General features: G+C 38.0%; 1 protein-coding gene across 1 annotated transcript; it reads right to left on the bottom strand.

The window, feature by feature from the left end:
• Positions 1-12,466: 12,466 nt before the first annotated feature.
• EMC7 (ER membrane protein complex subunit 7) lies at positions 12,467-22,964 on the bottom strand. Its single transcript, XM_051621650.1, has 5 exons — positions 22,676-22,964; positions 19,186-19,305; positions 17,057-17,195; positions 16,480-16,560; positions 12,467-14,383 (listed from the first exon to the last, which is right to left on the bottom strand). The coding sequence occupies exons 1-5, from the start codon at positions 22,924-22,926 to the stop codon at positions 14,231-14,233; spliced, it is 744 nt and encodes a 247-aa protein (XP_051477610.1). The 5' UTR covers positions 22,927-22,964; the 3' UTR covers positions 12,467-14,230.
• Positions 22,965-26,362: the final 3,398 nt, after the last annotated feature.

The raw sequence follows: 26,362 nt of genomic DNA, 5'->3' as shown, positions 1-26,362 counted from the left end.
TTTGCCCTTTGGAACTGCCTCCCCAGGGACTCTGTCAACCAGTCTTCTAAACCAGCCAAAATCTGCCCTCTGTAAGTCCAGGGTAGCAGTTCTACTGACCCTCCTCCTAGTTTTCCAAGAATAGAGCAGTCTTACCATTTTGTGATCACTGCGCCCAAGACAGCCTCTGTTATTATGGGAAAGGTGCTGACCCAGGCTAGCAACTTGCATATCCAAGGTCTTCAAAAGACTTGAGATGAGTGATTTATGGCTTTGCATTGTTACCAGAAACATGTAAAAATGCTAACTTCCATGCAATAATCTTGTTCAGCATACCAAGGAACCTAAGAGATAGAGTTCTAACAAGGCAAAACACTTTAAACATATAAAAAAGGGCTCACTAAGGGAAAGAAGTTTTATGGGTGTGCAGCACAAGTGATTGCTTTGAGAAAAAACAAAACAAGCCTGTCCCACTCACCCCCCCAAATAAAACCCAACAAACAAAAAACACCACAACAAATCAACAAACAACAAAAACATGCCATAGAAATACTACTGCATTTTGAGTGACTTTGAATTGCTTTGCAACCTTGGCTAAATGGACTTTGATATCTTTGTATAGGTTTAGTAAAAAAACAAGTGTTAGTAGGAGTTTTTACTTGTTCTTGACCTTCTGAGCTAGCAATGGCATATGAAGTGTGTGTTTTGTCTAATAATGTAGAAAGCAGTTATTAACTGCTGAAACATATTGCATACAAGACTATTTTCAATACAGCTCCTAAATATCTATTTAGACATTGTTTATTTGTGAAATTAACCACTATTTGGGAAATGGAGCAAGGTATATATTTTTGACTGAACATTCAAGACAACAAATACTTCCCTCTTAGAAACATCTGACAATTCAAACATTCAGCAACTTTTTTTTCAGCTTTCTCCATTAAAATATTCCAAGAAGACTAAAAACATATTTTTCATGTCAAAAAATAGGCTAAATTCTAAAGACATAGAAACTTAACTGAATTGAAAAGGGTTCACTTCCAACAAAACACTGAAAAGAACCTAACTTGAAACAGTCATCCAAATCCATCATCATGGAAGATACTGGAAAATAATTGTTTGGTTAGCTGACAGATAGAACTAGTGGCAACAAAAAACCTAAATTATTCAGGTAGCTTTGGAAAACAGTATCATAAAACATCTTGTAAATTATTTTTTTCGTTCTAAAGGTGGCAGAAATTGCCAGATACAATGATTGCAGGTGAAAACTGCTGGCGAGGATTTGTGTGCAATGCAATTTAGGTGGAAACTATCTTAATATGGTAGAATTTGTGTTTCTGAGGAAAGGAAAAAGATGTGTACCATTGTAAGTACAATATATTTTTAAAAACCCACAAAACAGAACAGCAGACCAAGAAACTTAAGCAGCTCTTTCCTATCCTCTCTTGCTAAGAAGAGAAAGGCTCTTTAATAAAAGGTAATATAATGAAGGAGAAGTGACAAACTATTTCTATTTAAGAAAGACAGGCACCATACTAAAAGCTCAGAAGGTCTGGTTCAAGAGTTCTTTAAAAATTTCAAAGTCAGAATGAAGTACAACCTACAGGAATAAAAGGACAAATTCCTAAGAGTGAATATATATTAATTACTCAATAGCAGAGTAGGATGAAATTAGAGGTTAGTATTTAAAAGGTCACTTTTAGCAAGAGACATAAAAAACCCATACAAATATTCTGTAAATACACTTTGAGTCAAAGCCCCAAATCCATTATTTAATGAGAGGGCAGATAGCACAGATTTGACACCTTTTTTTGTTGCAGAATACCTATACACTGAACAGATACTTAGTGAAATTAATTTTAATGAAGGAATAGGACTGGAGGCCAGATTAGGTGAAAAACATCTCAAAGATACTGATGAAGCTAGGTATTTTCAAAGCAGCAAGGACAGGTGAAATTCCACAGGCACCTTATGAACTAGCAAAATTCCTCTCTGAACCATTTGCAATTACCTTTTAGAAGTCACGGAAGCCCCAGATAGGCCTCTGCTCTGCCCAATAATTTAGAAAGGGGAAAAACTTAAGAGAAACAACAGTGAGACACATTTCAAGACTTATAAACTAAGAAAACTGAAAAAAACAGAGGATGATAAGCAGGCTTATTCATCCTTGCAACACCAATCTCTCCCTTTGGTCCTTCCTCTAAACATTCCACGTAAAGTTTCACATATTCCCACAGTCCCATTTAATGCATCTCATAATAACCTTGAAACAATTCCAAAGTGCCTTTCTCCCTGCACCCAATACCAACTCCCCTGTAGGCAATACTTAAGTCTGTAAGGAGTTCTGGGAGAGTTTCTTTGGGTTTCACACCAGCAATAATGGTCTAATCATTCTCCTTTGGTAGTCTTACAAGCAGTTAAGTCCCTGTCTTCCAGTTTTCACTGATTAGGTTAACTAAGGTTCCTCTGCCTGTCACTACTCAGCTGAACCTCATCAAGCTCTAGTGTTTAGTGTAATTAATCACATAGTCTAACAATTACATGGTGGAATGACAACAGCCTCTGACTTGGGAGGCTTAAAATGGACATTTGGGAAAGCTTGTTTACCATGAGCAGTGCAGCATGGAAACAGCTTTCCCAGACAGGTTATGTAACCTCCATGCTTGGAGGTTTTTAATACTGGCTAGGCACAGCATGACTTAACTGAACTAGTGTTGGTGATAATACTGTTCAAAGTGAGGTTGACTAGAGACCACTAAACAACCAACACTTTCGTGATCAACTTTCTGGACTTCAGAGGTAATAAACCTTAAAAGTATCTAGCATTTCAGGTTTGATCCAGATATGGCATTTTGCAAAATAGAATTCAATTTTAATTGAATACTCCTTATCTAGGTATCAGTCAGCTTTCAGTGTAATTTCTACTACAAAAAAAGACATTTAATAAAATCAGTAAGATGAAAATGTTTTCCATCTCAATGCATCAGTTTTACCTTCAGTATCTGATAAAAAACAAATAGCAAAAAAAATGATTCAACAATTTTTAGCTGATTATTAGGCCAAATATTTTTAAGAAGCAATGTGTTTATATTTGATTTGAATCTATTAGCTATACTGTTTAGTTTAAAACATTGTAGCTTAACCTTGTAACATAGGAGTCTAAAAATTACTTTCTCATCTGGGACAAGAAGCAGCTGGGAGCATTGTCATGGCAACCGTCTCACTTCCAAAGAGAGATTCTGTGAGTTCTGTTGCTCTCTAGCAACCACACAGCTGAAGTAGCACTGCTAAAAAAAGTAAGAAAATAGGGAGGCTTTTCATATATAGCAATATACCATCACAAGAAATGCTAGAAAGGATCATAAAAAGAATGCTTCAGAACATAAGGCAGGCCTTATGGAAACAAATTTTCAGTTTGGTGATGAGTCTAGTGAAAAAAACAAACCAAAAAACCAAACCCAAAACACATGTATCCTGCCACACTAACGTGTGTTTGTGCAGCTGACTGGAATTAATCTCTCCTGGAAATGACAATTACCAAAGATCTCACTGTCTCACACTACCTACACGACTTAGCTTCTTGATCCTGCTGTTAAGGAAAATAGATAGCAGTGTGAATAATACACAGGGGGTGGATAACGTGGGAGCAGAAAAATTTCTACCAAAACATCTCACTGCCTACAGTTTTCCCCAGAAGAGAGGTTGAGATCACAGCATAAGTCAGATTGCTCAATGACTACTGAAAGATTTCAAGGATCTGTGGCGCTAAGAACCCACAGTATAAGAACCTACACAGACTAGAAAACCTGTAATACCTCTTAAACACACTGACCCTGAAACGTAACCTACAGAATCTCGAAATTAAGGGAAGTTCATGCACAGAACTCAGGGTTATGGTTTAAACTCTTGCTTATTTACCCTTGCTTCAGTTTGGTTAGCTTAACGGCGTTTCCTGACTACTGAGTTTTAAGCATTCCTGGTTATGGCCGTATTTGGGCCATGATGGTCACTCAAAGGGGACTACCTGGAAGTGCTACAACAGTACAAGGCCATACACATGCAAAAAGTTTATTCCTAGAGTGCAGGCTAGGAGATTTTACTCACCTACCATCTGTGACCATCATGTGGAACTGCCAAAATACTGTGTTCAACAGCTGAGACCAATACCCCTTGCATTGGCTGGAGAAAGAATATGTAAGTTAAGAACTTTGCTTAAAAAGTAACATTGTATAGTACTGCAAGATCTTCAGATGTGTGTACATATTCTTCCGCAGGTTTTTATATAATCTGGCTTCACTGGTAATTGTGGTTTGTATTTTGCTCATAAAGGAACTAACTGAAGCAAGCAAGCACTGCTAAAAATAGCAAACACAGAAGAGCCCATTTCATGGTTTGGACTTCAGTTGATAAACTGTATTAATATTCTCAGTCACATGTTATTGCAGAAATACCTGCGTATTCAAATTACTAACTTGAAAAAAAAAAAATTGTTAGACAGTAAATGTACATAAACACAAACTACATGTATAGCATTAAAAATAAATTAAGAAAGAATAGGCAATGTGAGCACCATTTAAATAAAAAATAACCAAAACAACCAAACAACAAACAGTGCTTAAATGAAGTTAGAAATTTAGGTCTTTATAGCTGTAATCATTTCTTACAAAGAAGAACCATTTCTTACACATTTGAGAAAGTGAAAGTTTATCTAGTTAAGAAAAGGCTATCAAATTTGAACCATGTACAGAATATTTAAAAAGGTTAACAAGGTATTGCAAAGCTATAAAGGCACTTAATGACAAGAGGGCAAGTTTAGTCCATCATATAAAATAGCTGCACAGCTACAATGTATGAAGGAGACCATGCAAATTTTTGGTAATAGAAATTTAAGATTGAAAGAGGCAGAATTCTTGTTCAAGTGTGTTTCTTTCTTCTGTGATACTAATGAAGTGGGCTGAAAGCAGCAGCTGAATTTCAGTGTTAGTACTGGGATTTAAGTTGACATTTTTCATGAGGAGCTACCCAGGCTCTCTGGACATTTTCTTCATTTTTAATTTTTTTTTTTTTTTTTCCCAAAAAGAAAAACTGTAAACAAAGCTTTCTTTTAAACTTTTGTATTTTCAGTGACCTGTGGGTGACTCTGTACAATCTTTCTGATACTCTCCTCAGGGTACACTTAAAAGGTTTGAAAAAAAATTCTAGAATAAAATAAGCCTCAAATGTATTATAAAGAAAGCACAGCAATTTGATCAGATCTTTCTAGGACAAATGACCTCTCCGCCATTTACTAGCTACCTGGTGACAGAAATAATTGGTTGCTACCACTGAAACACCTGAAAGCACAAGTGATGTATACCAGCTGAATATATTTTGCTACAACAATTTCAATAAGATCTTGTGGTCTTCATAAAAACAAAGGGCAAACAGAAGTGAAAAAAACTCTGCAAATACCATATGAATACAACAAGCCGGATAAGAAACCAACACCAAAGGAGTATCAACACTAATTCAAATCCTAAAATGAGAGAATTACAAGGTTTCTCAATGAATCTCTACTAACTGTCTACAGATTCACATACCAAACATGTGGGTGACCCTTAAAAAGCTGCCAGGATAAGTATTATTTTCATAAAAAGCACCATCTAAAGCCTGTCTCCTAGTAACTGCTTCACCTCTCATCTGAGCTCCTCCTCTTTAATGTTTAGCATTACCTGTTTTACAGTAACACTGTAAAAACACAACCACATTAGGAGGCTTAATCCTGATCTCCAATTTCATAGAATCATAGAAATGTCTTGCTTTGGAAGGAACCTCTAAAGGTCATCCAGTACAACTACCCTAAAATAAGCAGGGACATCTCCAACTAGAACAGCTTCCTTGAGATACTCCTTCCTCTCAGAGTGGTCCACTACCACAGTCAAGGAACTAAATCTGACAAGCTGAAGCAATCTGAATCACATCTATGAATGGTTCCAAAAACAAACTGGTAGGAAAACAAACACTCTTCTCCATTCCCCAGAATTAGTTCAAAGCCTTACTCTCTTCTGATGCAGGGAATGGGAAGTATTACTCTATTTAACTGGATTACCCTTGCATCTGCATGGTAAACAGCAGCCTTGTGGCCTGTATATCAGACTGTGAGCTTGGGTGGCCTGTTCTCCATTCTGAGACACAAAGGGAAATGGTACACCTGTGTGTGTACCAGACAGCAAGAAGATCCTTAAAGAATCCAGAGAGCTTCTGAAGACAATGTTCTAATATTTCAATCAGAAAATATTAATCTAAAAACCTTTTTACTTTTTTACTTGCTCTGTTTTCAAATTAGTTTCACCACCTTCTAGATTGCTTTTTGATGTTTGTATTCAGCTTTAAAGAATCAGTTCCAAATCCAGCTTTGCTCTAAAAATGCCCTGAAAAGTTTTATTTCTGTTGTATATTCACTACCATTTGCCCTTGACTGAGTAACAGTCTTTAAAAAAATGTTATTCGTATCAGCCATGCAGAACCAAATGCATCATAAAAATGAGCTCAACCTTAATCTGTTTTTGTGCATCGTCAATAAAAGAGCTAAGTAGTGAAGACCCATTTGCACAAAAAATTATATTTTAATTACATCTTCATAACCTTATGGGAAACAAAGTACTACACAGGAGTCACTGCCAGCATAATTTGAAGAAATAACCTTGTAATTTCACAAGTAGACAGTTTTTTTCTGAAGAATCAATAATTATTATGACAAAGGATTCATAATTCTTTATGTATTTTGAAAAAGCAGAAATAATAATTAAAAAAAACCCACCCCCAACCTATTTGTGACCTCAAGAAGCTTTCAGTAGCTTAACCTGAAAAACAGACTAAAACTCAGTACTGTTCCTACAGACAATTTTGTGCCTAAAGGTTCCTGAATGTTTCATTGTTTTATGGTCTGAATCACTAGATTTTACACACAGTATCAAGCTCAAAATAGTCATTGAGGTCTAAGGTCCTGTCTTTGGACACTGAACTGCTTAAAGCAGGAAGTTTTCTGAAATTCTACTTTTTTTCACAATTGATACTGCTTGGGTTTTGGCACTCGAAGTGTAATAATGGATTTTGTATTTAGTCAGTCCATTGGAAGACTACCACCCAAGCATCCTTGCCTGCATCAGGAATAGTGTAGCCAGCAGGAGCAGAGAGGTAATTTTTTACCCTTGTACTTGGCATTGGTGAGGCCACACCTTGAGTACTGTGTTGAGTTCTGGGCCCCTCACTACAGGAAGGATGTCATGTTGCTGCAGCGTTTTTATGGTTTGGTTTGGTGTGGTTTTTTGGTAGTGGGGGAAGGGCCACAGGAGTGGCTCTGGTAAGAAGCTGAGAAGCTCCCCCTGCTCCAAAACCAGCCAAGGAGCCATTACAGGGACAATAGATGCACCTCTGCAATTAACATACGAAAGAACTGAGTTAACACCTCAGCAGAGGAGCACTTAGAGAGAAGTGCTGTGCTGGTGGAGGGGAGTGGTACTGGTGGTTGGCGAGGAAGAAGGGGAAGAAGGAGCCCAAGCAGAAGTTTCTCTGCAACCCATGGTGAGATGGCAGCTGTCCCCCTGCACTCATGGAGGAACGTGGTGGAGCATTCCCTGAAGGCGCCAGGAGGGGTGAACTTGGCCACTGGACTTGGATTTTGTGGCCAGTGGATTTGCTGCCAGTGGACTCTGGTTACACAGCCCTGGAAGACCCCAGCGCCAGGGGAGTTAGCTGTTCCCAAAGGAGCCCGGGACTCTGTGAGAAGCCCGGGCTGGAGCAGCTTGCTCTGGACCTCGTGGGAAGGACTCAGGAAGGAGAGGTTTGTGGAGGACTCTCTCCCATGGGAGGGACCCTGTGGGGAAGCAGGGAAGGACTGTAAAGAATCCTTCTTCATGAGGATGGAGCAGCAAGAACCACCAGCCTGTGACTCTAAACCCCAAGCCCTGTCCCCTTGTGCCACTGGGGGGAAGGAGGGAGAGAAACCAGGATCAAAGAGATTTGGGCCTGGGAAGAAGGGAGGGAGGGGGTAACATGTGCAAGCAATGCTCTTTGTGTTGTCTGTGTCCTGTGTGCATTGGATTAGTGTGAAATTAAATTATTTTTTCCCCAAGTTGAGTCTGTTTTGCCTGGGACCTTAACCAGTGAAGAACCCTCTTTGTCCTTAGTCTCAACCCATGAGCTTTGTCCTCCTCATCCCAGAGTGTGTGTGTGTGTGGGGAGTTGAGTGAGCAGCCATGGGGCTGCTCCTTTGTTGTCATGTTGGACCCAAACCATGACAAGTGTGTCCAGAGGAGAGCTACCAAGCTGGTGAAAGGTCTGGAGAATAAGTTCTATGAGGAGAGGCTGAGGGAACTGAAATTGTTTAGTTTGAAGAAGAGGAGGCTGAGGGGAGACCTCATTGCTCTCTACAGCTACCTGAAAGGAGGTTGTAGGCAGGTGGGAGTTGGCCTCTTCTCTCAAGTGAATAATGACAGGACAAGAGGAAATGGCCTGAAACTGCACCAGGGGAGGTTTAGACTGGATATTAGAATTTTTTTATGGAAAGAGTGACTGGACAGTGGAACACGCTGCCTAGGGAGGTAAAGGAGTCACCATCCCTGGAATGGTTTAAAAGAAATATATAGTGCTTAGTGACATGAACTGAACACGTAAATTAGGTTATGGTAGGGGGATTTAGGTTATGGTTGGACTTGATGATCTTCAAGGTCCCTTCCAACCAAGATGATTTTATGATTCAGCATGAAGCCTACACTAATAGTGGGGGAAAGTTGGATTGCTTGGTGACTAGATTATACACCGTTTAGTGAAGAGCCTTAAATGGGTGCTCAGTTTTTCTCCAGTGACCAAAACACTGATGAGCTTCATCTCCTGAGTAGTATAAAAATCTTACCCAGCTGGAAAGAAACCTGGGATCATGGCTTTTTCTTCACTGACAAGGGTAACAGGCAAATACAGAAGTCAGTGCGCTCCTAAAAGCTGTGACTACAGTTATGACAGACATATATGAGTCATGAACTGGCCAGACACTGTAATTTGCTCCCTTACAAACATTTGTCCATAATGCTAGTACTACTGCCAATGTTACAATCACCAGAAGAGAATCTATAGAACATGAAGAAAACATTTTTCGTCTTCAATTTTTTTATAGGTATTTTTTTGTCAATCTTTGTATTTGGGTCAAATATGCCATGACAGCAATCCTCAAAATTTCTTCAGTCTTTTTCATGTCTTTACATTACAGAATCACAGAACTGTCAGAGCTGGAATGGATCTCTAGAGATCAGCTAGTCCACTGCACAAGCAGGATCACATGGAGCACATTAGACAGGCCTGTACCCAAGCAGGTTTTGAATGTCTCCAGAGAAGGGGATTCTACAGACTCCCTGGGCAGCCTGTTGCAGTGCTTTGTCACCATCACTGTAAAGAAGTTTTTCCTTTTATGTAAATGGAACTTCCTTTGTTCCAGCTTGTGCCAATTGCTTGTCCTGTCACTGGGAACTACTGAAAAGAGTCTGACTCCATCCTTTTTACACTTACCCCTCACGATTTTTATAGGCATTAATTAGGTCTCCCCTCAGCCTTCTTTTCTCCAGGCTAAAGAGTCCTAGCTCTCTCAGCCTTTCCTCATAAGAGAGATGCTCCAATCCCCCAGTCATCTTTGTTGCCCTTCCCTGGACTCTCTCTTGAGACAAGAGTACTTTGAGGGCCCTTCTCCAGTTTTAGTCCTTTCAATCATCTGTAGCTTCAAGTACATTACTAAATTAAACACTGCCAGAGAACTCCCCTGCACCGGGGAATCTACTGATCCATAGAATTAAGCTTGTGCTATTGCTATCAGAATACTTTTGGATATGCCAAACAACACGCTCTTCCTCCACTCCCAATAATCCCTGGACATGGCAGAGAAGTTTAATGGGCCAGAAACAACTTGTGAGACAATGTCCATGCGCTATGTTTTGGAGAGTACCGCAGTTGTTCCAGGCAAGCTGGCCTCAGTGCCAGTTATCTGCTCAGTAACAAGCCTTTGGAGACAGATCACAGTTAATCCCACTGAATTGGATCTTTCTTACGCTCTGTGCACCACAGGTGCACCTTCTGCTTTTTCTGCCCCAGAATGTGCAAAATGTGCATAAGTATTTTTTTCACTTTTCAACATTCTTTCTTCAGTAAATCTGCTTTCCCACTGATTTGTAGTTCAGAATTGTTAAGTTCTTTCTGTATTCCTTAGCCAATCAACAGTAGATGGAAAAACTTCTATTTCCCTTCAGTTCATTAAATAAGCATAATACATAGCCATATATATCTGTATTTCATTCTGACACATCAGAATGAAAAACATGCACTGCCACTAAGAAGTCACTATTATTTTTATTTCATATTAGTTATTTTCCTAACAGAAGTAAGTTTCAAATGAAACAAAAAATCATAGGAATTAAAATTCACTATATACTATCATAGGCAGTAAGATTATGGTCAGATACAGTGTTTTAAAAATGAAAGTTAAATCCTTTAAGTACCTTAAGGTACAGCAATGACTGTGGCCTGTAAAAACAGGGTCTTTTTATTAACATGTAAAACAAACTTTGCCCTCTTTGAGCTAATAATCTCACACAGCCTTTATGCAATTGAAGGTCTATTAACACCCAAATGGAGATGTTTAAAAGTATCATGGTGATTTAGTACACTTTTCACTAGACTGGAAAAGAATATGTACTTAAATTACCTAGATTGCTTTGGAATTCTTGACATGTGGTTACTTAAATGGGTTCCTTTAATAAATAAGTATCAAGAACTATATATAAATGCTTAATAAAGGTGCTCTTTAAGAAGATAAATTACTGGATTTTCTTCAGTAAGCTCATAGCCATAGTATTTGAGTATTCAATATTCCTTACTGAATTTAGCCTTACAATTACTTTTGTGAGACGAGCTTCTCATACTTAATACACAAAGAAATTGAAACAAATATAATTATTTGTACGAAGCCCAACACTTGCATCAAGCCCTTGATTTTAAGGTTTTAAGTCCTCTTCACAAATACAAATCTTTACCACAAGCCAGCCTTTCTCTTTGAAGTAACGCATGTCCCATTATCATCCACACTTAATCAAAAAGTTAAATAGAAACCAACAAATATTTTCTTTTTTCTTTTTTTTTTTTTTTTTTAAATAAGAAGGTAAGGCATCTATGCATTTCTTCCTTACATGTGCAGAATGTAATTGATAAAATTATTTCACCTATTTTTCCTTGCCATCTTAAATGACTAATAGTCAAAAGACTTCAGAAAAATGTCGTCTTTGCCTTCCTCACTGCCTGTCACAAATTCAGAGTTGCCTACTCATTCAGAACATGGTTCAGTGAGTTCTTAAACTACAAATCATTAAGATGCAGTGAGCTGACTGTACTCCTCACATTCACTGCTTTTGACTGCAGGCCTCTGGTGCTTGCCTTCTGCTGATCTGGTATTTCTTTGATCCTTCTGTGAGCTGATTTAACTCTCTAAAACATAACAGAAATCCAGCAGAAAGATGCAGAAGTCAATGAATGGTTAAGACCTGAGAAATACCAGAACTTGAGGGCAGAAGACAGTAGGATGATTACCCAGTCCAAGCTGAGGGAGCAAGTCTTCCTCCTTTTGGCAAGAAGGAAATCAGCTTGCCTATAGTCCACACAGATTCTGTACCTTTAATTTCTGTTCTGAGATATCAGGTGCTTCAACTTACGATTTGCCTTAGGTTGTCTTGAGTAGCCTCACTAAAAGCAGCTATTTTCTAGGGGGAAAACGGAGATGCATTATACTAGTAACTGCCATAGGAAAGCTATCAAATAAGCTTTGCCTAGTGGCATTTATGATAACCTAAGACCATGTTACAACTTTAAGTGACCAAGTGACTTTAAGTGATCAAGGTGACTCTCGCTAGAACCTCTTTTCTCACTTGACAGAGTCCAGCTCTAAATAATAAAAAGTCAGTACCCTTATAACTAGCATTAGCTCAGCAGCAGAACAATACACTTCCACAAATCACTTTATGACAAAGGTGTCTGAAAAGGAGAGGAATAACATGTGTGATTAAGGGAATAACACTAGGTAACAAGATTTTTGTGTCTGGATTCAGGTAATAGCTTTCTGAGGGTAGGGCAGTTTTCTGTTCAGGAAGTCAGGACAGTGCTATACTGCATCTGATGCTGATGCACAAAGAAACTGCCTGGACCTTGATCTATCCATTCTAAGGAAAAGAGAAGTGTTGAATATTCCATATGCTCCTTCCAAAGTTTTACCAGGATCCTTACAATTTTTGTCAATGCTTTTACTCTGAACTCTTTGTTAAAAGACTTTTATCTTTTCACAGTCTGAATTCTCCCGTCTCCCTTAAAGACAGATCAAGAATGGGAAAAGACACAACGCAAGGTAGAAATATTGCTGCTCTTATCTTTGTAGGAAGGAAAAATGCATCAGTATGATTAATTACCAAACACAGTGTGATAGAAACAAGTTAATGTGATTTAATTGTCATTCCACTTACTGTTAAACAAAACTAACTTGTGGCTTTTACTTTTCAGGACATCACAGTAACAAAGCTAACTGTTCCTTCTTCAAAGAACTGCTCCCTATTTTTCTTATGAATTTTTCTGTAAGATGCTGCTGAAAGAGGAGTTTATTGTTACTTTTTACAAAGGCAACATGTCACTAATTTCAGTGAGTCCTTCCAGCAAGAATATCCAAATATCCTCGTGTCTACATTTTACTTAATATACAAAAAGACCATTCAAGCAAACCAAAAACAAGACCAGAAATGCAGAGTTTACTTTACAAAGACTGAAATCTTTAATTGTCCAAAAAACCAGTGGTTTATTCCTTCCCCAACATTGTAAAATGTGGCTTAATCTTATGATTGAGTACTTTTCTTTTGCAGCTTTTATGTTTCAGAGCATGCTTTTAAGTATGTTTTCTAAGACAATGGATAGTCCTCCTAAGTGCATTGCAGAACAAAAAAAATGCATTAAAATTGATTTTGCTTCAGGAATACTTTACGTGAATGTTAAATACCATTTTTGGAATCAGATATACATTGCCCATAATATATGGATACAATTACCTTGTAATTAGCAATTAGAGTTAGCAATTGTAAAACTGTAAAAGAACAGCATTTATGTTAAAAAATAAATAAAAGGTACAAACAGTTGCTAGTGGAGTTCGGCAGGTATTGCTGTCATTTTAGTTTGCAAATGTTCATCTAGTGGAAAACTTTCCTCTGAATTTACTGGGTAGCTTGAAAAGATATTGCAGTACAGACACATAGACAAGCTCCAAGAACAACGTTTTGCCACTGACCTAACATGCCTACAGATAGCCATATACTCTGGAACATAATTTAAAAGATGAGTGGGATTTACCTTCTTGCTATACTTCTAGTTTTTTTCTTTAATTTAAAAAATTTTGTTCTGTATTTGGCCTCAAACCATACCACTGATAAGATGAATGCACAGCACACAGGAAACAGTATAGAACCAATCGTGTTGCAGAAGTGATACATGTGATTTGGAAAGGAAAGATCCAATATAACGTTCATCATGTTTTATAGATACTTTGTATTAATAATTAAAATGACTTAGCTTAAAAGGCTTTCTGGTGGACAATACTTGGCTTTTCCCCTCCCAAAGAGTTTTTAGCGGAACATAGATCAGAATAAAACTGGGCAATAAAAAGTGGAAAGTTCTTGAACTAAAGTGCACAGGCAGCAAACAATGTAAAATAAATTTTTTTTATATGTAACACATATGACAAGCTGATGCAGCAAATCCCTTACTCAGTAAACCCATGACTCAATTTTGAAAGGAGGATTTCATTTCAGAACTCAACAGCAAGTATAAAACAAAGCCATCTTAATAAACTCCACTTTTATGATCTTTGAAATTCTTTTATACATTGTCTTATGATTAAGACATTTATTACTGTTTAGCACATCATATAATTTATAATAATTCTCTACATAACAATATAGTTAATTAATTCAGTATTATCAATAACTTTATACAGATACAGTATTGAAGCCATGTCCTCTTTTTCTTACTGTCAAGTACAAAACAGCTTATATAGACTAAAAAAAGCTACACACCCAGTCGTAGCATACTGTATTTTGTGCCTGATTGAAGTTTACAGTAGTGACTTTTTGATCTTTCAAGACAAATAAACATGATACCACATAATAAACAGTTGTGCAAACTCAGGCTTAGGAGGAAGACTTAACTACCTCCTTTTTCCAGAACTACTTTTCCCTGTTTTACTGCTGCTACTACCAGACTTGCTGGAAGATTTTGAAGAGAAAAGTCTTGTCATGAATTCAGAGACATCTGGCAGCTCATGGTTGGAATTCAGCATGTTCATTGACTGCTCCATTTCCTGCATGCAAAAATTAGATAACCTTATTGTAACAACTGTGGATGTTTCTAAGGCATCAGTTGAAAGATTGTAGCAGGAAGATGTCAAATACTCCCCAAATACTGTTTCACTATTTATAGTCCTCCACAGTACATACTGCTTCATATTTTTATGCAACCACAGCCAATGCCCAGCTACACACAGAAACATAAAACCCCCAAACTAAAAGCACTAGTGGAAAAAGGTAACCATGTCTTAAGCAGTCTTACAGGGCAACCACCTGATTAAAAAATCCAAATTCTAAATGAAAAAAACCTACTATTTTCGGCATTATTTTCCTCCACTTTAAACTTCAAGATTTTGTTTAGATTTTCAGATCTGTGTTCTCATAGATTTTACATATGTCTGTGTTTTGAGATTAATATTATTTATGCTAAATCTAACAAATTTTTGCAGCTGTTTGGAGGTATTAGATATTTTTACTGCCCTACTTTGTAACATCAAGCTATTAGTGTATAGCAGCTAAGTTTTCTTTGTTTCACAAAAGGAAGGATTTTAACATGAAACGATATATCCAGCTAAGTTTAATGTAACTTTAGAGATTAGCACAGTGGCTGTATGACATGAATTAGTAAAATTTTAAAGAAACAAAACACAAACCCTGAAGTACTTTTAATGAATACAACAGCTTAACTGCACATCCACAATGTGATAATACTTCTATTTAACTGCCAATTTAATGTGGAATTTTCACCCTGTTTTTTCTAGTTATCACTCAGAATGGTACAGCTTTAATTCCTCTCAAGGCACTAAGCAAAAAATGTTATGGAAGCCTTTGTTACTCTTTCATCTATACTACATCTGTACTTAATGCTTCTACAACAAGCACAGTTACTAAAACATTAAGGTTCTATATAAAATAGTACTGTGCTGATTCCATAAAGAGGAAAAAACTTAACTTGAAAAATGTCATACAGGCTCCATACCCTCCACAAGTAAACTGAAGTTGGATATACACTTAAGAATTGAATACATGGTCATCTCGAGAATGCCATTAAAATTGAGTTCTTAAAAACTACCTTCTCCTATTCTTTAAAGATCATTTAAATTAAAAGCAAGACTCCTTGAACTTAAAAATTCTCCTTAAGAACTCATAGTATTCAGCTAATAAGAACCTAGTCATCACAAGTTGGTGTACCATCAGAACAGACTACTGGCAAGAAGTGTCACATCAGTGAAAAAAGGCATGAATAAATTATTTTTTTAAAAACTGAACTCCTAGAGTTCAGCTTGATCTAAAGAATCCATGGTTATCTATCATATCTTAGTATCTAGTTTTTCAAAAAAAAGAAAAGCCAGAAGAGCACTACATAGCTCTGATATGCTTCTAATTGGTATTCTGGGAAAGAAAAAAAAGACTCTGACACCTATAAAGTACTACTGAAGACAGTGGTCATTTGGAGCAAAAGGAGTTTAAATTAACCAAGCCCTCAGAAAGCAGCCATCAAGACAGACAAGGAATATTTCTAAAAACAATAAAAGATTTAGCAAACACCTTGAATCTCCATTTTGTCCTAGCCTTCTGCTATTCGGCATTTTGCATGATGAAAGGACAATAAATCAGATAATTTAATGGTTACATTAAGACTTCATATTATATACACTATTGAGACATCTGGATTTAACAGTCTTGTGAACTATGTGGCTTAGGCTGATGGATAAAGAGCCCCACATCACTGTTCTCAACACATCTGACCCTTATTCAATTATGTCTGAAAATGAAGTGCCAGATTTAAACATGGTGTAAAAATACATTTGAAAGTTACAGAAAATTACTTCAAAAATTATATTTATCACTCTAAAGAAACTCTGGAAAACACCATTCATACTGTAGTACTTTCAAAGCTGTTCCAAGTAATTTAATTCTGTGCTGTTCTGTTTAATGGTAAATTTATGAACTGTTAGAATTCATTGTTAGAACAGCAAAACTGTATTAACTAAATAAAGTATGTCTGCTAAGACTTCTTAAAAAACCTACTTTCGTTTTTATTACTTTCCTGTACCTTAAAATCTCATTATCTTTGCTCTCTATGTCTTTATCAATTGAATGTACTTACCCGTCTCATATCAGGATCACTGGTGTTAACAACTTTAGGCAAAAGCACAAATATCAATAATGGAAGAACCATCATCATCACCTACACAGAAAACAGCAAATACTTCTTCAGCTTATTTGTTGCTCCAGACATTTTTAGACATACTGACATAAAGCTTTTAGCTAAACTAACAAACTCTGAAACTACAGCATTCTGTGTCAGTAACCCAGTAACAGTAATTCACTGTCAGGGAAGAAATCTGATAAGGAAGTATTTGTCTTTTAAGTAACAGATTTCAAAGTCAGATCATTAAAGTAAATGCTTGTTATAATTACTATCTTGGAACATGTTAATTTCCACGCTACTAGAACAACATCATGTCAAAGGAATCAGACTACGGGCCAGAGTAGGCATATAGGGGAAGAGAGGTCATAGAAAAACTTTCTATTTGGGAACAAGTAAAAAACAAATACAGCAATCCCCTCAAAGAGCAAAGTGTGCATATCTTATCTCAGTTATTTTATTCTCACTATTTTTAAGAATAGTTATATCTGAATCCTTAGCAAATGTTTAATCTTTGTGTGTTACTTTTACGTACCATTGGGTTCATAAGAAAATCTGTCCACCCCCAAGATTCTCTCTTTATAAAGTATGAAGGAGGTCCAGAAGATTTCATCTGGAGTGGGTATGGCAGCCTGACAACTTCAGAGGTTTTGATGTAATTCACATATCTTGCTCTAATAAGCAAAATGTAAATAATTAAAAATGTAAATACAATCTTTAACAAAAAATAGATTATTGAATAATATTCCAACAAATTTTTTTGTAATAGACTACAAAAAGAGCTATCTGCTAGGCAGTGCCAACTAGGCTTCACTTTCCAGCAGCTAATTTCTCTCTTAGGGAATGAAAATAGACCTTTTTTCCAGGCTAGCTTTAAGGCAGGCTGAAAATTCAATATGGAAAACAGACCTACAGATCCAAACATTGTAACTATTTGTTCAAATGTGACTTCTGAAAAACATTTTTTCTTACCCTCAGTAACAAGCAAGAAAAGACACAATGTTTACAGCAAAGGTACAGCTTTGAACAGTGCAACACAGCTTAAATAGTTCGCTCAAGACAACAATTATTTATATATGAAGGTAAAACTACTTTTTCCCTAAGTGCATTAGTTTGCATTTATCAATACTGAATTTCAATTATTTTTATCGTATAAGGTCTTTATATAGTTCTTCACTAGTATTCTTCATTTGGGCCTAGTATTTTGATAGTTACTTGCTACTATCATCTGTCACTTTTCACCCATTTTTCACAATTTATCAATATTCACCCGCCTTGTGCAATTCCAGGGATGACTTCTGCTCTCTACAAGAGAAATAATTTACTCCTTGTGAATTTTTCACCAAATATTCATCCAAAGAATGTCTCTCCTTCCTATCTTATGGCTATATATTTTCTTCAAAATATTTTTGAGATTTTCAAGGTCTTATCAAACATTCAGTTATCCACTGTTTTCTATTCTTAACAATTCCAGCACTTCTTTTTTAAGGCAGAACGTCCCTTAGAAAGCCCAGCTGACATTTTCCCTGTGTATCACATTTTTTAATGCGTGTCCCAACTTTATTCCTCATTATAGTTTCTACCTGTTTAACGGGTAGAGATGTCAAGCCTGCTGATACTTTGCTCTGCAGACATATCCTAGAAATTTACTTAAGGTCAAATTCATTACCTCTAGTTCTCAGTGCACCAAAACAGTGCAAAGTGAAAGGTTATATGCACATTGTGTCTACTTCATCAGGTTCCTTCTGTATTTATTAATAGTTGCCAATGAGATACTGCCTAACAAAGTTTAAAAAAGTCAAAAAGTTGGAATAAAATGTAAGCACAAGTTGTGCTATGATTACTACACAGAGACTGGAATGTTTTCACTTTGGATTTCAACGTTAGCCTTCCCTAAAAATACTGCTGGGGTTGTTTATATTGATGTTTGCTCTCCTAAAATGTAATGGCAACTTTTATAAGATACTGTAAAGACAATCTTGAAGTTAAGATACTACATGTGTGTAGGAACAAAGAAAAATGAACATGCTCATTTAAACAAAAACCACCTTATTAGATAGGACAGCCATTATTTGGTATTACTTACTGAACACTGTACAGCTGTCAGGGGTAATGTATCTGGCCATAACATTAAAAAAAGTTAATGATGCTACAGAAACTCTGCAGGCTTACAACTAGTAGTATTTGCCAGTAACTGTAAGGATGATCTTACGGAGGTGTTAGAGATGTATTTTAGAATTTATTGCTAGAACAAACTAGAATTTCATTGTGCCAAGTCTTCACAGAACACTTACCAAAATAGAAAGGAGAAAGGGAAGAAGAAATAAAAAAAAAATAGGTATTGGTAAAAGATCAGTTAATCGATTTATGTCTAGATTTTATTTTAGCACAGCCACTTAAGAAAATAACAAAAGTAACAACCAGAAGGACTATTTTTATCCATTTCCTCTTATTGAAGGCCATAAATATCAAAGGAAGAAAGAAATCAGGCTTTGGATTTTTAGACATATACTCCTAGAAGTGATGTTAAAATGAGATGAAACATATGGACTGCAACTGAACATAGTATCATTGTATCTACAGTACTGTTTACATTACTTCTTACACCATGCAGTCAGGTATACTTAATAGATCAACACAGAAGCAAATCAGGGAAAGTCTCACCTCATTTTGCCTTTTGAAGTTATGTCAACTCGCACAGGTTCAAATTTATGAGCAGGGGATATAACTTCCACTACGTAAGATCCTGAAGGTACATCATGCACAACAAAACTTCCATCTGTCCTGAAAAAACAATAAACTTCAATATCACAGAATCATAGAATCGTTTAGTTTGGAAAAGACCTTTAAGATCATCAAGTCCAACCATTAACCCAACTCTGCCAAGCCCACTCCTAAACCAGGTCCCCCAGTACCACATCTATATGGCTTTTAAACACATCCAGGGATGGTGACTCCACCACTTCCCTGGGCAGCCTGCTTCAATGCTTGACAACCCCTTCTGTATAGAAATTTTTCCTATTATCCAGCCTAAACCCTTGCCATGCACTGTCTCATCAGCTGTAATAGGGGGCATCAAACAATGCTAATAAATGGCTATATATATGCACAGCATACATATAGCACATATATATATGTGCTATATTTAAATATCCTCCAGTACACAAGAAAGAGTGCTTTGTTATTTGTAAAGAAGAAACTGTATTAGTATAATTTTATATTGTAAATCTTGACGATGACCAAAAGGAAAATTTAAATTGCTCAGCACTTGTAGTATCAAGCCCCTTAACGTAATCTATGTGTGTCACAACAGCAGCAGAAATTACCAGTTATGCTAAGTTAAACTATTGTGTTGCTGGAAGAATAATTTAGCAGCCTAAGTAAGATTCAAAATAGTTCAATTTCATGTATTCAGATGCTGGCAGAATTGAATTTTATACAACCCTGAAATACATAGGAAGAAGTTTCCTTTGCTTCAGTATTTCTGCTGGAAAAAAACCAAAGATTAAAAAAAACACAAACCCAAAAAACCAACAACCCCAAAACTGACACCCTACATAGTATGGGTAAATATTTAAGATGACCTGCAATGCACAAAAATTGTAGCTTGTGCCTTTGTTGCAAAAGAGTTTTTTACTTTTAATTGCTCCCTTGACAACTGGCCCATGCTGGAAAGCTCAATCACAACAATAAAGAAGCAAAGAGCTCTGCACATATACATAGAAGGGACTTTTATCTTTAGGTAAGACTGCTCACATTTTAAAATATGAAACTTCGTATTAGTGATACTTGAAAGCTTCAGCACTAGTTGCTGTTACATTTAAGTATAAAAGCTTGTAGTTTTTCTCCTACATGTTTCCAGAAGTTTCCAGGAAGAAAAACTTAAGCGTTCCCTACCTTTTACAAATTAATATAAAAGACATCTTTCCTGAAAGTAGACTCAAAGTTAAGACAAAAAAAGTTGTTCATGGGGGGGGGGGGAAGAGTAAGACCTGATACATTAGAAACTTGCATAAGGGAAACAAATGAATTAACCCTCAAAAAGAATTTTTTCCTTATGTCCTTCACACAAATTCTCTCTATCAAAGATATACATCACTTAAGAGCCTTCCCATCACTAAGACAGAAACATAAAAACACTACTGCGTAGGTGGGTTTCACTAATACTTTATATGAAGATTTGAACACCTAAGAATGCTTACACTTACATTGCAACTGCTATTAAGGATGTTTTCCTAGGACTTTCCTTTTAAATTTTTCATTCTTTAAAGTACTACTATGATAAAATACAATTATAGTGTTTTTCTAAAGATTTATTCATATGACAAAGCAAATTCTCTCTTCATATACTGGTAACCAAGTCTTCTTAGAAGACAAAAAAGTTTCATTTATATTTCAGCACAGAAACTAATCAGATTTATAAAAATGCTTGTACTCCTGAAATACTCACAGAGCAACTTCGCTATGTCAAATAAATATTTTCCTCTTTTTGATAATTTGAATTACTTCCATGAAATACATTATCAAAACTTGCCCAAGAGATGGTGACAACAGACAATTTATCTTCTGGTACACCTAATACGTTTACATGTGGCCAGTGAAAGATCTTTCTAATATGCCTAGAATACCACTGTTATTTAAGAAAACTGTTCTTACTAAAAGTATACTGTCATCTAGTACTGTGCTCATTACAAGTGACAAAAAAAATCCCAACCAACATTAAAACATTTTTGCTAAAATGTACCATGCTTATGGTAGCACGGTATCTACAAATAAGTTTATAAAAGTGAGTAACATATAATACTAATTGCTTGGCAATATAATTTGACATGGCTATAAACAGACATATCAGTGTTATCCTTACACTAGCTTGATATCTAGGTTACACTGGCATAAATGATACACTCTTATCTAAGAGTATTTCCTCATATTTCAGACAACTCGAGTTCCAAGTAAGAATTTGGAAGCTTACCAACACCACAGTACTTGTTAAAATAGGTCCCAGATATGATGTCAGGTTCCTACAACCTGGTTGTACTGACTTATCAGGTGCCACCCTGACAAGATTCTGCAAGCTTTGCAGAGTAAAATCTGTTGGGTTAACCTGTCAACAGTTGCCAGAGTCAAAGTTCAGTTGAACTTTTACTACAGAGGGAATAATTTAAAATTATTGGTATTTAGGAGATCGTGTATTCATTCATATTCATATATTCATTCATTCATGTATTTATTCATTCATATAAACTTTCTCATTTTAATGCACAATTGTTAAAATGATAAAAATTATTTTAGAATTAGCTTCTACTCTTGCACCTGAGATTAGTTAAATTCTTTATTCTGAGGGCATTTTCTATGTTTTAAATCTCTAGATCCCTTGCCGATCCGAATACACTCTCTACCTACTGAGACCGTGTAAGCTAATGTAATTCTTTACAGCCTCCAAATGCATTTGCATTATCTTGTGTGCAGGAATAAAGCCATACCCCTTAAAATAGTTTTCACTGGTACTGTGAAAAAGTTTATCTTAGGTGCTGTAATACATAACTACAACTGTAACTTTTTGTACAAATAAACATTTCTCCAGAACCAGTACATTTTTAGCTAAGGAGAGGATCTTAAAAAAGAAGTGACAGAATTTGCACCCACAAAAGCTGGGACCACAGTACTCCAGATTGCATTGCAAACTTCTTTCTGTTTTTGTTTTGGGTTTTTTTTTAGCCCAAAATTCAGTTCAAATGTTTTGATCGCTGCAAAGCCTGCATCTTTAGGAATCACCAATTTGGGCATGTCAGCAGGAGTCTGAGAACACGAGAACAATAGCAACGGCACTACAGGTCCCCGCCAGGTCACCGGCCTGGCCGTTTCTAACGCCTCAGAAGGCAAGGTGCGAGCGCGCCCGTTAAGCCGCAGTGGGACGCGCGCTGCCCACCCCCTCAGCCCCGCGCTGCCAGCGAGGCCGCCGGCCTGGGGCGGGCGCTCCGCTCCGCTCCGCCGCAGCCGCCGCCATCTTACGGCGCCCCCTAAAGCATCTGAGGCGCGGAGGTGCGAGCTCCGAGCAGCACCCGCGGACAGGAGGACGCCGGCCCAAGCCCGGCGAGGGACGCCTTCTTCCGCGCCGGGACCGACCCCCCCACCCCGCCTGCCCGCCGCTCACTTCAGGAAGCCGACATGCTCCTCCCCGTCCACAAGCACCCGGGCCCCCGCGATCCAGTCCTGCGGCTTCACCCCGGGTACCACAGCCCGGCCCTCGATCTTAAACCGCTCCCCGGGGCCCGCGCTGCCCGGCGACTCTGCGGCCCCAACGGCGTCCGAGCCACAGACGCCACGGGGCAGCGGCGCGGCCAGGAAGCAGAGCAGCAGCAGCAGCAGCAGGGGGAGGCCGGCAGGGCCGCTCCGCGCCGCCATCGCCGCCGGCACCGCCTCCCGCGCAGGGCGGAGCAGCCGCCGCGCGTGCGCCGAGCGCGAGCCGCCGCGGCCCAGCGGGCAGCCGGCGCGAGGAGCGGGGCCACCAGCCCGCTGCGCGCGCGCACCAGGCGGGTGGGAGGGGCGGGGGCGCCGTGCGCGTGCGGGCTAGCGGCGCGCCGTCTGGTGACGTAACGAGCAGCAGCGAATGGGAGTGAGGAGGAGAGCGCGCGCCGCGGGGTCACCGCCCGCCCACGAAGGGGGGCGGGTCTGGGTTCCGGGGGGGCGGGCGGGGGCTCGGCCGGCCTGGCCGCGGGGGGGCTGGGCCGTGGGCGCAGTGCGGTTGGTAAGGGTGCTCTGCCGAGCTCGCCCTGAGCCTGTGGCGCCGGTAACTTGCGACCTGGATCATCTGCCCCCTCGCACAGTTGCTCCAACAATTCACTTATTCCAAGTTCAGAAGTGGAGTGGGTGTTGGAAGGGCAGGGAGGGCTCCTTTGGTTCTCAGTTTGTGTATAAAATCAGAAGGTAAGACAGTTTGCTACTTAAAATGTGGAGAGACACAAACGTAAACCTGAAAACATAAATGAGTAAGAAGTAGATGTATCTTCCTTAGTAAAAGAGAGATCCATTTAGAATTAAGACAGTTTAAAGTTAAACCCTGATAGTTATCATGCAAAGAATAATATGAAGTTTTTTCTAGGAAAATGTTCACAAAAGAGCTTACAAAAGAAAAATTAAGTATTGGCCATTAAATCAAGGGCTAAGGTGTCTTCTTTTAACCAACGACTTAGAGTGCTGCAGTTTGTTTCTGAATAAGTAACTAGAAGTTGTTGGCAGTACAATAGTGTGAAAAACTGTTTCTTAGTGGGCAGGCACAGAGCTACAGGGGAAACCAAGAGGGCTGTAATACATTTCCTACCCGTTTCCTTTTTACACAACATGTTCTGTTACGTCACACACATTCATTGTCATGTGGCTACACTTGCTTCATTTTAAAGTCCATTACTTAACAGGTTGAAAACATTTACTTACTTTATTAAACATGGTTATGTTAGAGATTATGAACCTGGTCATTAGCTGGTACTCAGTAAAAATATTATATTCTACTAGGCATGATTTTGAAAGCGGATGTCACCCAGTGAGACAATGAAATTATTTCTCTGATAGTATTTTTGAGATGTCTCTACTTTGGAGACAACTAAGAAAACATATGATAGATGAAGTTCTCTCACACAAACTCAAAAAAGCAAGAAACTCCAGCAGTTTTGAGGGTGGAAACCTAAGAAGGCTAGAACCAAAATGTGTTAGAAAGTAGCTTCTATTGAACTGAATAACTCTGAGCATCACTTTTTTTTTTCAGTTTTTGCTAATGAAACAGGTACTTACCAATAGAATCACTAAATAGTAGGATTTATCTTAAAGCCAGAGAAACAATAGTGTTCCCAGTGTAACACCACAGAAAGACACTGCCTTTGTAGTGACAAATCATGTTACTAGTTTTCATATGCAGTTAGTGTAAAAAGGCTCCTATTTAAAATGTCCTCAAGGAACTGTATTAGGATACTGTCAGACCACGTAGAATGGTCACGGTCTCCAAATTTAAGGATTTCCTCAGCCAAAGAATTTATTTTTATAATCTAGATAGTACAGTTAGTATGTTTAAAGCCTTGTAAACCCAAATAAAAGAAAGCATTGTTTGTTCTTCCATACTCTAATCCAAGAAGCTTCTCTGTTTGTAACATTGTGCTAACAAACTGACAAGTTACTTGAACAGCCTCTCAGCTAGAATCCCATCATGTGGAAACGCTCACTGTGGGTGCAGCTTTCATTGCAGAAGCATATCTTTATTTTAAGTATGCAGAGTTTCTAATACTTGTATTGGCATGCAACCTTTTTAATGTTAGGTAAACAGTCCCTTCTCCTTTCATTGGGTAATTTATTTACATATTAATAGCTGTATTTCATAGAAACTGATAAATTGGTTATCATATTTCTCAGTGTACACAACTGAGGAAAGAATTAATTTGGTTGATTACTGCCTTTTTGGTGAAGCTATAACAGTATCTCATTAGCATGGATTGCACAATGCTATTTGTGAGTTTTGATACCACTCTGTGGCTGTTTGCCTTCTTGGTAAAAAGAACAAAACCCAAAACAAAAGTAGTACAAATGGAAACAAAGAAATAAGAATGCCCAGGTATAAGTTTTTCAAAAGATAACTAAATATAACTGACTGCTCTTTTCTTAGTACATCATCTCAGAGATACCACCTGTTTTTCTCTGGGAGGAATTTCACCATTAGCACAGTTGTGTCTGCAGCTTGATCTCAAGTGAATCCCAAATGAAAAAAAGACAAATAAAACTACCAAGCAACAGTTTTAAGTTCAGTTGAAACAACTGAACAATTTCATCAACCTTAAAGTGCAATCAAGGATGACCTGCATGTTTTACTGCTGTCTCTTCATTGATGGATTCACTTTCTGAGTAACAGCTACGTAGGAACTGGCAGGGTGCTGAAAAGTTCTACCCTGCTCACAAGCAGGTGCTCAGTTTTGTCTGAGTTATTTCAACTAGCTGTCACTAATGCTACAGAACTGTCAGCCAGATGGATGAAAGCTGACAGTCCCTAATGGGTTGAACAAAGAGGAGGTCTAGACTAATGTAAAGCCATCACACTGATAACACTGAAATCTGTATGTCCAGATCCTTCTCACTTTTGGTTTCGTGTACAAACCGAAAAAGCAGAGGAAGACCCATTAAATTCCTCTGAGCTCTATGAATGCAACATCAAAATCCACAAAGCATCTTAACTCTTTACAGAGAATCATGCATTCTGGCTTACTGATAGATACTCTTAAGAGCAAGAGGTTTTTTTCTCCTCTGAGGGTAAAAGATATTTTGTGCTGAATACTTTTCACAGTCTGAACAAGAGCAAAACTTGGCTATGTACATGTTTTTGCTTATAGTTTACCATTAGGAAAGCATTTTTTTAAACTTTAATTCACTTTTGGATGTGCAATGCAACTGTGTGCAATTACTCTGAAAACTTCCCTTTTTCTAAAGCTGATAGCACTTTGGCTAGTATTTAAATATTTTGCTTTTGAAAATGTGCATGATCCTGTCTCTGATACTGGTTGACTTTAGTACACTGGACCTAAAGACCACAAGCAACAGCCGCTCACAGTCTGAGCGATTCAGGCAGAGGTATGCAGAGCTGGTGACCTTCAGAAGAAAAGCAGGGAGCAGCCTCAGCCATCTTACTGCAGTCTGAGTCAGTCCCTCAGTACAGGTATGCGGGCAACACCCAGTACACCAGATGAGCCACATTGGTTCATAGATGTTCAGTGGAAGCAAAGACACAAACCTAGCTGATACAAGGAACAAATAAGAATTCGCTGTACATCAGAATACTCATACCTACATCCTTTTTTTTTTTTTT

The sequence above is a fragment of the Apus apus genome, chromosome 5, assembly GCF_020740795.1.
Source record: "Apus apus isolate bApuApu2 chromosome 5, bApuApu2.pri.cur, whole genome shotgun sequence".
NCBI lineage: Eukaryota > Metazoa > Chordata > Aves > Apodiformes > Apodidae > Apus > Apus apus.
The sequence above is the reverse complement of the archived record's forward strand: the minus strand, read 5'-3'. Positions and strand labels throughout refer to the sequence as shown.